The sequence below is a fragment of the Anarrhichthys ocellatus genome, unplaced genomic scaffold (genome assembly GCF_004355925.1).
Source record: "Anarrhichthys ocellatus isolate YVR2014 unplaced genomic scaffold, GSC_Weel_1.0 scaffold130, whole genome shotgun sequence".
Classification (NCBI taxonomy): domain Eukaryota; kingdom Metazoa; phylum Chordata; class Actinopteri; order Perciformes; family Anarhichadidae; genus Anarrhichthys; species Anarrhichthys ocellatus.
In genome coordinates this window covers 325,545-339,664 of record NW_022280160.1, presented here as the reverse complement: position 1 = coordinate 339,664, position 14,120 = coordinate 325,545, and the positions used below count along the sequence as shown (strand labels likewise).

Sequence of the window (14,120 nt, the reverse complement as noted above, 5' to 3'; positions counted from 1 at the left end):
GTAATATAAATGTAATATACGTAATATAAATGTAACATACCTAATATAAATGTAACATACCTAATATAAATGTAATATACCTAATATAAATGTTATATACCTAATATAAATGTAATATACCTAATATAAATGTTATATACCTAATATAAATGTAACATACCTAATATAAATGTAATATACCTAATATAAATGAAACATACGTAATATAAATGTATATCACATACATGTGTCTCCCTCAGCGTTGTGCTGGAGTTAAAGCAGCAGACGGTGGTGGAGGAGAGTTCAGGAGAGTCCGCCGCTCCGTTCTTCATCAGGAAGCCCAGCGCTCAGAAGCTGGTGGAGGGAGGAGGCGTCTTCTTCGAGTGTCAAGTCGGAGGAAACCCCAGACCTCACGTCATCTGGAAGAAGAGCGGTGTACCGCTCACCACCGGATACAGGTACCGGTTCAGGTTCACACCCGCCCCCTTTTCTCAAAAACACTAAGTACTTATTCTTCACTGGAGTATTTCCATTTAATGCCACTTTATACTTTTACTGTACTGCATCTCAGAGGTTTATATAGTACCTTATACTGTACTACATCTCAGAGGTACATATTGTACTTTTTACTGTACTCCATCTCAGAGGCACATATAGTACTTTTTACTGTACTACATCTCATAGGTACATGTTCTACTTTTTACTGTACTACATCTCAGAGGTACATATAGTACTTTTTACTGTACTCCATCTCAGAGGCACATATAGTACTTTTTACTGTACTCCATCTCAGATGATGAAGTGATGCCATTTTGAATAGACATGAATATAAAGTGCTGCATGATTCTAGTTTTCTGTCAAGATACTCATCTTTCTCTTTCTGATCTTCTCTGATTTTCATGTTGACAGATCACAATAGATAACTGTTGCTTTTTTATGCTATCAGATACAAAGTCACCTACAAGAAGGAGACCGGAGAATGTAAACTGGAGATCTCCATGACGTTTGCTGACGATGCCGGAGAATACTCCATCTTTGTGAAGAATCCACACGGAGAAGCTTCAGCCTCCGCCAACCTGCTGGAGGAAGGTAACCAACATCCTTTGTTTTCTTTATAAAACCTTTAAAGAAGGCATGTTGGACTGAATGTCTCACAGCGTGACTACGTCTCTGTTTACAGAGGAATACGAAGCTTACATGAAGCAACATGACGTGACGTACAAAACCGAAGTGACGACGACGACGACGGTGGTCCAGGACCCGTCTGTGGTCGTGAGTCAATACGAGCTGGAGCAGCGGAGGGTGACGACCCCCATGAGCTTCGTCTCAGAAACGGTACCGACTTTGTTTGTTTCACATCAAGAGAAACTGTTTCATTGTTCTGGTCAGTTAGATACAACTTTAATTTAGTTTTTGTCTTATTTTAATCATTTCATTGACAGCAGAAACACAATTATTTCATTTTTGTTTTTCTTTGATTGTGCAGTTTTAATTTCCATGTCTTCTAATCATTGTGAGTGGAATAATTCACTAAAACACTGTTCTCACTACAGTAATGTTGAGAGGAAGATTTAGATGTTTAAAGAGTTTATAGATCAGAGAGACGACTGAAAGTCACGTCAACGTTCGTTTCCCTTGTTTTCGTGGTTTCTTCGAGCTGTTTTGTTGCTGTTTCCTGTTTAATTTTGAGCTGAATTTAGTCCATAAATCTTTCAAATGTTTCCTTTCAAGAATTGTGTCACATTTTGTCATAGTTATTTTTCTTTTCTTTTTTTGAGGAGAAATCAACTTTAGTCTCAATAAAAAAATAATTTTTATAAACATTATTCAAACTTGCACAGGTCAGCAAATCTTAACAAATGCAGTCAAACCGTTGTGCTTTTAGCTTGTGAGAGCAGTGCTGCTACATCATCTGAAAATGTATAAACTGTATGAAAATCCAAGATATTTAAACTTTAAAGTATTTTTTTAATGAGCTTGTTTGCGTGTGTTGTAGCCTATTAAACACTACATTACCATCAAACAGTGAAACAGATTCAAAGTCTCAGTTTGGATTTGATGTCAACACCTTACAAACCTTTTTTTTTTTTGCAGGAATTTATGATTTCAGCATTTGAAGAGAGGATCATCCAGGAGGTGGAGCTCCGCATCATGATGATCTCCTACAGAGAGCTGGTGATCGAGGACGGAGAGCTGACGGTGATGGTGGCGGAGGAGGAGGCGGTGCAGCCGGCCTTCGACACGCCTGTCAAAAACTACAGGATCATGGACGGAATGGGCGTCACTTTCCACTGCAAGATGGGTGGAATTCCTCTGCCAAAGGTACTGAATTTATAATCTTTTTACATGTACAAAGATTATAATGTAACTTACTCCCGTCCAGAGCAAAGCTGGGAAAAGGTCTGATAGATATTACTGAGGTTTTTACGATGCCAATGCATCAGCCAGTTAGTTTAAAAGACTCTCATGAATTAACCGTCTCATGTTTGTCTTGATCTGATAACACAAAAATAGTTTGACTGAAAACTTGAGGCAATAAAAGTAGTGTATAAACTAGGTTGAAATAAGAATGAGAGTGCTCATCAAAGCTGGACAAATACAAGTAAAATAAGTAAAGTGAAAGTATTCTGAGTATTCCAAGTAAAACACAAAGTAAATGTGAAGTGTATAATTCAATTCACTTTATTTGTATATCCCAAAATCACAAATTTGCCCCAGAGGGCTTAACAATCTGTACAACATACGACATCTGCTCATAACAGCGATTACAGTCACAAAGTGTCTCTCGGGTCTCTCTCAGTGGGCATTTCTTTATATTTAAAGTTTGACTCAGGCAGAAAACTAGCAGCGTTTTAAATTCATACACCTTGTGGCGAATGGGCAAGACCTAATGTTTCATATTCATGGTGTGTTACAAACGTTGATGCAGCAGAATAACAGTAGAGTAGAGTTGGCTCTAGGGGTAACTGACTTTGGGGTCTTAAAGCCTCTAATAGATGTCAGTGTAATAAGGTATTTGCATGCAGCGGTTTCTTTCTTTATTAGAGATAGTTTTACCAGAGAAAGCTTGAAAACCAGATATTTAGAAGTTATATTGGTGGATGCAATGATCTTCTGTCTTCTCCTAGATTGCTTGGTACAAAGACGGCCAGCGTATCAGACCTGGTGGACGTTACCAGATGGAGGTTCTTCAGGACGGACGAGCCAGCCTCCGTCTGCCCGTGGTGCTACCGGAGGATGAGGGCGTGTACACCGCCTTCGCCTCCAACATGAAGGGAAATACCGTCAGCTCTGGGAAGCTCTACGTGGAGCCATCCGGAGCTGTGACCCCTCAGAGATACACGCCACAGCCAGCGATGCAGAGGATCAGGTGAGGATCACATGTCAGTCTGGAGGCTCCCCGGTGATTAACGATTGACCTCGATACTGACAACTTTGCTGCTTTCTCAGATCCACTTCTCCTCGTTCTCTGAGCCGCTCACCCGGACGTTCTTCCAGTCGTTCTCCCGGACGTTCTCCGGCCCGCCGACTCGACGAGACGGACGAGGCTCAGCTGGAAAGACTGTACAAGCCTGTGTTTGTCCTGAAACCTTCCTCAATTAAATGCTCTGAGGGGCAAACTGCCAGATTCGACCTGAAGATCGTAGGCAGACCGATGCCAGACGCATACTGGTTCCACAATGGTAAGAGAAATGAGGTTCAACTAACTCTAGAGACGCAACTTTGTCTGTCGCTTCTGCCACTTAAAAAAACATTTAATCCTCCTTCTCCTCAGGGCAACAAGTGGTTAATGACTACACCCACAAGATAGTGGTCAAAGAGGACGGTGTCCAGTCCTTGATCATCGTCCCGGCCTTGCCACAAGACTCTGGAGAGTGGACAGTCGTCGCTCAGAACAGAGCTGGACGGACTTCAGTCTCTGTAACTCTTACTGTTGACGGTATGTCTGTGTGGGATGATCTGTTCAGACCCTAGTCTTTGGAGTGTATTCACCAGACAGCTCTTGCATTCATTAAAACAAAATGTATTCCATTATTAAATTCTGTCTTGCTCGGCATTGTATTTCACCATCCACAGCTCGAGAAAGCCTGACGCGCCCTCAGTTCATTGAGAAGCTGAAGAACATCACTGTAAAACAGGGCACTCTGGTTGAACTGGCTGTCAAAGCCATTGGAAACCCTCTGCCTGACATCGTCTGGCTGAAAAACAGTGATATTATCACCCCACACAAGCACCCACAAATCAAGTACGTATCTTTAATTCAGTCTATTTTCTAATCCTTTGACACAGGTTTGTAGAACGAGTAGTTTGTGCTTATCAATATATCTGAATTATGTATTTCAGGATTGACGGAACTAAAGGAGAGGCCAAATTCCAGATCCCATCTTCTTCGGGCTCAGACAGCGCCTGGTACACAGCTACAGCCATCAACAAGGCTGGCAGGGACACCACTCGCTGCAGAGTCAACGTTGAGGTTGACTTCACTGCTCCTCACACTGAGAGGAAGCTCATTATCACCAAAGGAACCTACAAAGCCAAGGAGATCGCCCCTCCCGAGTTGGAGCCCCTTCATCTGCGATATGGTCAAGAGCAGTGGGAGGAGGGCGACCTTTACGACAAAGAGAAGCAACAGAAACCACAGCTCAAGAAGAAGCTGACTTCCATCAGAATGAAGCGTTTTGGTCCGGCTCACTTTGAGTGCAGACTGACCCCTATCGGTGACCCCAACATGATGGTGGAGTGGCTGCACGACGGCAAACCCCTGGAAGCTGCTAACAGGTTGCGCATGGTCAATGAATTTGGCTACTGCAGTCTCGACTATGAATCTGCTTATGCCAGAGACAGTGGCGTCGTCACCTGCAGAGCCACGAACAAGTTCGGAGTCGACCAAACCTCAGCCACCCTGATCGTCAAGGACGAGAAAGGTCTTGTTGAGGAGACTCAGCTCCCTGAAGGCAGGAAGGGATTGCACAGAATGGATGAGATCGAGCGCATGGCTTACGAGGGAGGACCTTCAGGAGTCACCACTGATGACGAATTTGAAAAGACCAAACCTGATATCGTCCTCATTCCTGAACCAGCCAGAGTGCTCGAAGGCGACATTGCGCGATTCCGCTGCAGAGTGACCGGTTATCCATTACCCAAGGTTAACTGGTACCTGAACGGACAACTGATCCGCAAGAGCAAGAGATACAGACTTCGTTATGATGGTATTTACTACTTGGAGATCGTCGACGTCAAGTCCTACGACTCCGGAGAAGTCAGGCTGGTTGCAGACAATCCTCTTGGCACAACCGAGCACACTGTGAAGCTGGAGATCCAACAGAAAGAGGACTTTAGATCTGTGCTGCGTCGCGCTCCAGAACAGAAGGCCGCAGAGGCTTCAAATGACCCCGGCAGAATCGGATTTGATGTTGTGAAGGTCGACGTACCCAGCGAGTCCGCGCAGGACAGGGAGGTTGTTAAGCTGCGTAAGACACAGAGAGTTGTTCACGAGAAGACCTCAGAGGAGTCAGACGAACTGAAGAGCAAGTTCAAGCGCAGGACCGAGGAAGGTTTCTACGAGTCCATTTCTGCTGTGGAGTTCAAGTCTCGCAGGAGGGACGACTCCTACGAGGATCTGCTGAAGAAGACGAAGGACGATCTGCTTCATCGCTTGAAAGAGAAAGAAGAAGCTGAGAGGAAGATGATGGAGGAACAAGGCAAACTCACCATCCCCACAATCAAACCGGAGAGGTTCCAGCTCTCCCCCAGCATGGAAGCACCCAGGATCCTGGAACGCATCACAAGCAAGACGGTCACTCCGCTGGATGAGGTTAATTTCCGAGTCAGAGTCGTCGGCAGACCAGAACCCGAGTGCCAGTGGTTCAAGAACGGCATTCTAGTGGAAAGGTCTGACCGCATTTACTGGTACTGGCCTGAAGATCATGTGTGTGAACTGGTGATCAGAGATGTGACAGCAGAGGACTCTGCTAGCATCATGGTCAAAGCCATGAATGTCGCTGGGGAGGCCTCCAGCCACGCCTTCCTGCTTGTGCAAGGTAAAGACATTTTACACCAAATCCCTCAGGCAAATTGTCATTGTCTCTGTCCTAATTTATGTCAAAGTCTTCACTTCATGTTTTTTCATTGCAGCCAAGACAGCAATCAGCTTCATCCAAAACTTAATGGATACCAGTGCAAATGAGAAGGACACCATGGTGACTTTTGAGTGCGAAACCAACGAACCTTTCATCAAAGTCAAATGGCTCAAGAACAACATGGAGATCTTCTCCGGAGATAAATACAGAATGCACTCAGACAGAAAGGTCCACTTCCTGTCTGTGCTGATAATTGAAATGAGGGATGATGCCGAATACTCTAGTGTGATCGTAGACGACGAGAGCATCAGGACGAGTGCGAGGCTCCATGTCGAAGGTAATGTTTCCATCCACAGTTCCCTTTGGTCTTGTTTGGGTAGATTGGTAGATAACAGTTCTTGGTATGGTTCCTTACCCAGGTGCTGCCCTGGAGCTCATCAAACACATGGAGAACATTGAGGTGCCGGAGACTTACTCTGGAGAGTTTGAGGTGGAACTGTCTCGCGAGGACGCTGAGGGCAGCTGGTTCTTCGGAGACAAGGAGCTGTCTCCCAGCAGTAAATACATCATGTCCTCCCGCAGAGGAAGACAAACCCTGTCCATCAGGGACGTCAGGAAAGTAGACCAGGGGAAATATACCTTCGTATGTGGAGACCTTAAGACCAGCGCCTCACTGAAGATGAAATGTAAGAAACTTTACAGAGTATAAAGTATGTGGAGCGAAGTGTCTTTGCCCACAGTGATTATGAGTTTGTTATTTGTCTTCTAATGCTATTCTCAGGGTTTCTCAGGACCAATTTATCGATTCTACCAATTCCAGCATACATTACTTTTACATTACTTTTTAATACAAATTATTAAACGTCTTCCAAAATGAATTACTTGAAATTGCTTTCGAAGTTCTCTAATTGAGGCTTTCTTATCTTAGTGCTTTGAGGGACATGTAAATGGTTTATAGTTCTCAATTAAGAGAACATTTAATGAATAATTGAGTTAAAAAACACCTAATTTGGCATGGTCACTCAAATATCATATCTAAACTTGTCCACCAAATGTGGTTGCAACAGCAGAAAGTGTTCAGAAGATACACAGCCCAGCCCACAGCATTTGATGGACAGCTATAGAAAAAACTGTATGGAACATCAACAATCCGAATAAGTACTTTTCTTGCTTGCTGCAGAGATGTTCTGCACAAAATTTGGTGACGATTCCTCAAAGTTTGTAGGAGAAGTGAAAATACAGATTTTGGCACAATTCAAAATGGCAGAAAATCAATGGCTAAAGATTTGTTTTTGTAGCACCACCATTTGGCCAAATTACATCACATTCGTCACGTCCGTGGAATCGAGGTGTGAAGTCAATCAGATGAACGGTTATGGAGATATGTGAAGGACACAGCTCTTTACGGTTTGATGTTGTGATTCAGTTGTTGGTGGCTTTAGTGGGATGTGATAATAATGTTGTTTCTCTACCGTCAGTGCGCCCGGTGACGCTGATGCAGCCCTTGACTGACCTCACGGTTTGCGAGGCTGACATCGCTCAGCTGGAGGTGAGGTTCTCCCAGGAGAACGTTGAGGGAACCTGGATGAAGAACGGCCAAGCCATCTCGGCCTCGGACCGCGTCCACATTGTAATCGACAAACAGGTCCACAAGCTGCTGGTGGAGAACGTCACCAGAGACGATGCTGCTTCCTACTCTTTCGTGGTTCCTGCCCAAGACATCTCCACCTCGGGCAAACTCAGTGTTCAAAGTAAGAGTCGGAATCAGGACCAGATCTAAGTGATACTCAACTTTAATGATCACTAGAACACATTGAACCCATCGTTTCTTGTCTTTCCTTTCAGCCATTGACATTGTGGCGCCACTTAAGGATGTGTCCTCCATGGAAGGCACCAAGGCTGTTCTAGAGGCCAAGATCTCGGCTCAGGACGTCAGCTCGGTCAAATGGTACCACAACGACAAACTACTGATGCCTAGCGACAGAATCCAGATGGTCACAAAGGGAGCCAAGCAGCGTATGGTCTTCACCCGGACCTTCGCTTCTGATGAAGGACAATATAAACTGGTGGTCGGCAAGGTCGACACCAGCTGCAGCCTGACTGTGGAAAGTAAGAAAGGTTTCATTTTCCCATGATCCTGTTTTCAGGTCCCAGTTCCAGTCCCATGCTCTAACCAAAGTTGTTATTTTTCCAGAGGTACACATTGTGAAGCACATGGAGGACAAAGTGTGCTCAGAGTCCCAGAATGTCACCTTTAAAGTAGAAGTGTCCCACCCGGGTATCGACCCGGTCTGGACTTTCAGGAACCAGCAGCTCAAACCTGGAGCCAAATACAAGATGGAGACCAAGGGCAAGGCTCACTCTCTGATGGTCATTGACACCATGAAGGACGAGGAGGGCCAGTACACGTTCCACGCTGGTGAAAAGATGTCCAGTGCCAAGCTCACTGTCTCCGGTACGACTACATTTACACAATCATTCATGAAAAAGTTAGATGAACGTGTTTACAGACACTGTCCTAAAAACAAGGTTTCAAGTTTGACTTTGGCAGCAGCTTTTGTGTACTTCATAGTCAGATCCTGATCAAGGAAGTGACACTGAACCTCTAGAACAGTTCCCTTACAATTCATTGTCATTCTTATGAACCTTTAATCTAGCTGCTTTTATAGACTGATGCTCACATCCGGTTCTTTGTGCCGCCACCAGGTGGAGCCATCACTCGGCCCCTGCAGGACGTGACGGTGGCCGAGTCTCAGACGGCTGTGCTGGAGTGTGAAGTCGCCAACGCCAACGCTGAGGGCAAGTGGCTGAAGGACGGCCAGCACGTGGACTTCAACGAGAACGTGGTGAGCGAGGTGGACAGGGCCGTCAGACGCCTCGTCATCGTCATCACCAGACCGCAGGATGTCGGAGAGTACACCTACCAGGTGGCCAACTCCAAGACCACCGCCAACCTCAGGGTGGAGGGTACGTAGAGTCTACGTTATCATCATAAGTATGTGGTGCTATTTCAAGATGGACTACAATTACAAGATGGGAGATCTGAAAGCTGTGAAGATAGAAGCTGGTGGAAGACGATGGAATGAGTGACAGGTAGACAGGCAGGTAGAAAGATAAGTAGACAGGTAGAGAGGTAGACAGGTAGACAGGCAGGTGGACAGTTCGTCCTACGTAGACGTCTCGTTCTTCACACCCTGTCCCCCCTGAATGTCCTCACAGTCTGGCGGGTTAAAACCAAACCACAGAGCTTCTCTTTACGCATGTGAATACTGAGTTCTGTGTTTCCGTCTCCAGCGGTGAAGATCAAGAAGACTCTGAGGAACCAGACGGTGACGGAGACGCAGGAGGCCGTGTTCACGCTGGAGCTCACCCACCTGGACGTGAAGGGGTCCCAGTGGATCAAGAACGGTGTGGAGCTGCAGAACAGCCACAAGTACGAGATCACCTCCGACGGCACGGTGCAGACGCTGAAGGTCAAGAGCTGCAACATGCAGGACGAGTCCGTCTATTCCTTCAAACTGGGAAAACTCTCGGCCAACGGCAGACTCAACGTAGAGAGTGAGTCTCTGATCTGAACCCGTGATCCAGGACCATCCAGGACCCCGTCCAGCAGAGCCATCGAGGATCTAATCCGTCTCTGTTTTTTGTGTTTTTACAGCCATCAAAATCATCAAGAAGATAAAGGACGTGTCGTCGCTGTTGGACAGCACCGCCTCCTTCGAGATGAGCCTGTCACATGACAACATCCCCGTCAGGTGGATGTTTAAAGGGGCGGAGCTTAAGCCCAGCGACAGGTGTAAGATTCTGTCAGAGCGGAAAGCTCACAAACTGGTCCTGCAGAACATCGACAGCAGCAGCGCCGGAGAGTACAGCGCCGTGGTGGGACACCTGCAGAGCAGCGCCACGCTCACCGTGGAGGGTATGCCACATTTTATTATTGTAATAATTATTATTATTATTGTGATTCATGAGGGAAAGGTTACAATGATGTGACCTTTTTGTTTATTTTTAAAAATTTCATTGAAATTAATAAGGAATAACAAAAAGTCTGCATGAATCATTTACTTTCTAAAAATCTTTGTATAAATCTTGTGCTTTTTATTAATTCATATAATTTATGTAGAATATTGAGAATAATACATTTAAATTTAAAATTTTCTTTATGATTATTTTGTAGTTTGTTTTCATTTATATCATTCGAAAAATGATATGCTTATGGTCTAATGACCATTTGGTATTGTAAAATGACACTAAAATAATAAAGAGTAGTAAATCAATTAAAACAAAATATATTTGTTTTTATGAATTTTGTGAATTTTGTCCTTTTCATTTATTCAAAATTTTCAAATTGATTTCTAAATTTGTAAATCTTATTGGCTTGTGTTGTACATTTTTGTTTAGGGTTTTATATATTTGTGTTTGTTTACATTTTATGAATTTTTTATTTTTTATTTATCCATATAATTCTTTTAGAATGTAGAGAATATTATATCTAGATTAAAATTGTATTTGTAATTTGCATTAATTTATGTGATTAATTAATTCTATTCTTGTGAAAGTGATCCCAATAATAATACATTTACGTTCCATTAATAGAGATGATTCTCATATTTAATGTTTTGTCTCTTCAGCCCTGCGAGTCACCAAACCCCTAAAAAGCGTCAAAGTCCCAGAGACCCAGGTGGCCACGTTGGAGTGCGAGGTTTCTCACTTCAATGTGCCGTCCACCTGGCTGAGAGACGGCGTGGAGATCGAGATGAGCGAGAAGTTCAGGATCGTGGTTCAGGGAAAACTGCACCAGCTGAAGATCATGAACACCAGCAGGGACGACTCTGCAGAGTACACCTTCGTCTGTGGGAACGACCGAGTGTCTGCAACGGTCACCGTCAGCCGTAAGATCACGTTTACACAAGATCACGTTTAGATAAGATCACGTTTAGATAAGATCACGTTTAAATGAGATCACATTTACACAAGATCAGGTTTAGATAAGATCACGTTTAGATAAGATCACGTTTAGATGAGATCACATTTACACAAGATCAGGTTTAGATAAGATCACGTTGACATAAGATCACGTTTAGATAAGATCACGTTTACACAAGATCACGTTTAGATAAGATCACGTTTAGATAAGATCACGTTTAGATAAGATCACGTTTACACAAGATCACGTTTAGATAAGATCACGTTTAGATAAAATCACGTTCATATAAGATCACGTTTAGATAAAATCACGTCCATATAAGATCACGTTTACACAAGATCACGTTCACAAAAGATCACGTCTATATAAGATCACATTTATCTTCGTCTGTGGGAACGACCGAGTGTGCTACGCTCACCGTCAGCCGTAAGATCACTAAAATCATAATAACAACAACAGTTAATTGTATTTGTATAATTGAAACAATTATAATTCAACAATATTACATTTAACAATTAAGAAACATGAGAAAATATATATTTTTATATATAAATGACTTATTTAAAAATATGATTTATCCTCAGTTATGAGAAGTACAACATCCCGCTTAGTCAGAATCAGAATCAGACCCGTTTATTGCGAGTATGTTGCACATACAAAGAAATGTACATGGTGGATGGTGCATAACATTAAACAATCAACACAGCACAAAAAATAGAAACAATGCAGAGTATTCCAATATAAGTCAAAGTAATTGTTAAAATACTGTTAAATAAAAGTACAACATAGCTAAAATGGAGTACATTGTTGCTATATTGTTAACTTTAAAGTAGTATTTATAAAACAAACCAACCAGAAACAGAGTCACAGTATCGCATGTGGATGCTGACAGTTATTTTTATTATTATTATATTTGCAGCCGTCCTCATCACCTCCATGCTGAAGGACCTGAACGCTCAGGAGAGAGACACCATCACCTTCGAGGTGACCGTGAACTACGAGGGCGTCACCTACAAGTGGCTGAAGAACGGCGTGGAGGTGAAGTCCTCCGACAGGTGTCAGGTCCGCAGCCGGCAGCTCACGCACACGCTCAGCATCCGAAACGTCCACTTCGGGGACGGAGGGGAGTACCAGTTCGTGGCGGGGTCCGCCGCCAGCGCCGCCAACCTGTTCGTGGAAGGTAACGGAATTTCACTGATTTGTTGTCACATGACGGTTGGTGTCAGATGAATCAATCATGACTTCATAGTTTCACTGAGGAGCTCACAGTTTAATGTTTTTACACAATCTGGTTAAAGTGAACGCTTTATTAGAGGAGACATTTATAATGAGAACATGAAGAATAAAATGTCTTTGATTAAATATCACAATTTGGCTTTTTCTGACGGGAGCGTTTGTCACACATGATGTGTTCAAGGACTGTCAGAAAGATGAAAGTCTGACGATACTGACGGTTTTTAAAGCCTTTGGCTGTGATAAACGTAGTTTTGGAGATTGTTTAAGAAAAAAAATGCTTTTCAATCCTACTGGCGGGTTTTTGGGGTTCAGAGGGGACCGAAGATATCAACAAAATAAACAAACAAATAAAAATCACTGCAACTGTTTTTGTTGATTTCAGCTCGTGTGATTGAATTCACCAAGAAGATCAAAGACATAAAGATCACAGAGAAGAAGAAGGCCATCTTTGAGTGTGAGATCTCTGAGCCCAACACTCAGGTGATGTGGATGAAGGACGGTCAGGAGCTGGACATGTCTGAGGAGAGGTCAGTCCATTAACCCTTCATCATCATCGTCCTCCTCCTCCTCCTCTTCTTCTTCAGCAGAGCTGACAGTCTGTGTTGTGTTCAGGTACACGGTGACGACAGAGAAATACGTTCACCGCCTGATGATCCAGACGGTTCGCATGTCCGACGCCGGCGAGTATTCGGTGGTGGCCGGATCCAGCGTGTCCAAAGCCCAGCTGACCGTGGAGGGCCGAGACGTCCGGATCTCCGAACCCGCCGAGCGGGAAATCACGGTGAGACGGGACGTTTTGTTTTGAACCTGTGTGGAAACGAAGCAGCTGAAGCTGCAAATGAAAGCAGCTTCTTGTTTTTTTCTCTCGTAGGTTCTGGAGAAACACCGAGCCACCTTCGAGTTCGAGGTGAACGAGGACGACGTGGAGGGTCGCTGGATGAGAAACGGGGTGGAGATCCAGTTCTCGGTGGAGGAGAGGTTCAACTACGTCGCCATCAGGAAGCTGCACCGCCTCACCATCTCTGAGACCTACCGGAGCGACGCTGGAGAGTACACCTTCATAGCCGGCAAGAACCGGAGCACCATGAACCTCCGAGTCAACAGTGAGTCCAGAACTGCCGACACGAGGGTCACTTTTAACTGTTGTCAAGTTATCTAACATTTCTATCAACGTTTTTAAATATGTGTTTGATTCAACATGTTTCATAAACATTATGATGTGATTCCATTTCATCACAATACCTAAGTCACGGTATTGTGGCCGTATGCAACATTGAGATTTATTTATTACTTATTTTTGCAAATTATGCAAAAATGACTAAAATGACTCTAATAGGCCTTTAGTCAAAGAACTAAAACACTTATTATCATCTTCAAGTGTTTTGTTTTTACTTTCTTTCATCTATAGTCATATATACTCAAATAATGAGTAAATAAAGTATTGTATTTTTATTGATTAAAACAAATCTAGTCATCTTTAATGAAGTGTAATAGTGATCTTAGAGCTCGAGTTATGAAGTTAAACAGCTCATAATTCATCTCTAATATCTATTTTATATTCATGTGAAAACATCTCCTCCAAACTACTGGATTTACTCTACATTTTACAGATGACGTGAACACATCATGATAACGTTATAATGTACCTTCAGCCAGTACTCATGTTCACTGAGCAGAGCCTGAAGGCATCATCATGTAACTGAAGTGAACCTTCGTTGGTTAGCCGTTAGCGGTGCTGCTAACGTTACTAGCTCTCCTCTGATTGGTTGTTTACAATGAAACATTATCAGAGATCAGAGACTAGAAACACATGTTCTACTGAGTCAGTAAAACTTTATTTACACTCTGATAGTTAACGTTAAACTTTATTTACACTCTGATGGTTAACGTTAAACTTT

The 14,120-nt window shown here is 43.4% G+C and overlaps 1 protein-coding gene across 1 annotated transcript in view; it reads left to right on the top strand.

The window, feature by feature from the left end:
• The window catches only part of ttn.2 (titin, tandem duplicate 2), a 238,002-nt gene that overhangs the window by 16,220 nt on the left and 207,662 nt on the right, over positions 1–14,120 (top strand). The window contains exons 15-36 of the mRNA XM_031877239.1: positions 240–437; positions 926–1,068; positions 1,160–1,314; positions 2,074–2,301; positions 3,108–3,349; positions 3,430–3,662; positions 3,755–3,919; positions 4,057–4,225; positions 4,324–6,020; positions 6,115–6,396; positions 6,479–6,745; positions 7,538–7,810; positions 7,905–8,168; positions 8,254–8,514; positions 8,766–9,026; positions 9,354–9,617; positions 9,718–9,978; positions 10,691–10,951; positions 11,906–12,166; positions 12,605–12,749; positions 12,835–13,003; positions 13,094–13,325. Coding sequence (XP_031733099.1) covers positions 240–437; positions 926–1,068; positions 1,160–1,314; positions 2,074–2,301; positions 3,108–3,349; positions 3,430–3,662; positions 3,755–3,919; positions 4,057–4,225; positions 4,324–6,020; positions 6,115–6,396; positions 6,479–6,745; positions 7,538–7,810; positions 7,905–8,168; positions 8,254–8,514; positions 8,766–9,026; positions 9,354–9,617; positions 9,718–9,978; positions 10,691–10,951; positions 11,906–12,166; positions 12,605–12,749; positions 12,835–13,003; positions 13,094–13,325 — 6,431 coding nt within the window. The remainder of the gene's footprint in view (positions 1–239; positions 438–925; positions 1,069–1,159; positions 1,315–2,073; positions 2,302–3,107; positions 3,350–3,429; positions 3,663–3,754; positions 3,920–4,056; positions 4,226–4,323; positions 6,021–6,114; positions 6,397–6,478; positions 6,746–7,537; positions 7,811–7,904; positions 8,169–8,253; positions 8,515–8,765; positions 9,027–9,353; positions 9,618–9,717; positions 9,979–10,690; positions 10,952–11,905; positions 12,167–12,604; positions 12,750–12,834; positions 13,004–13,093; positions 13,326–14,120) is intronic.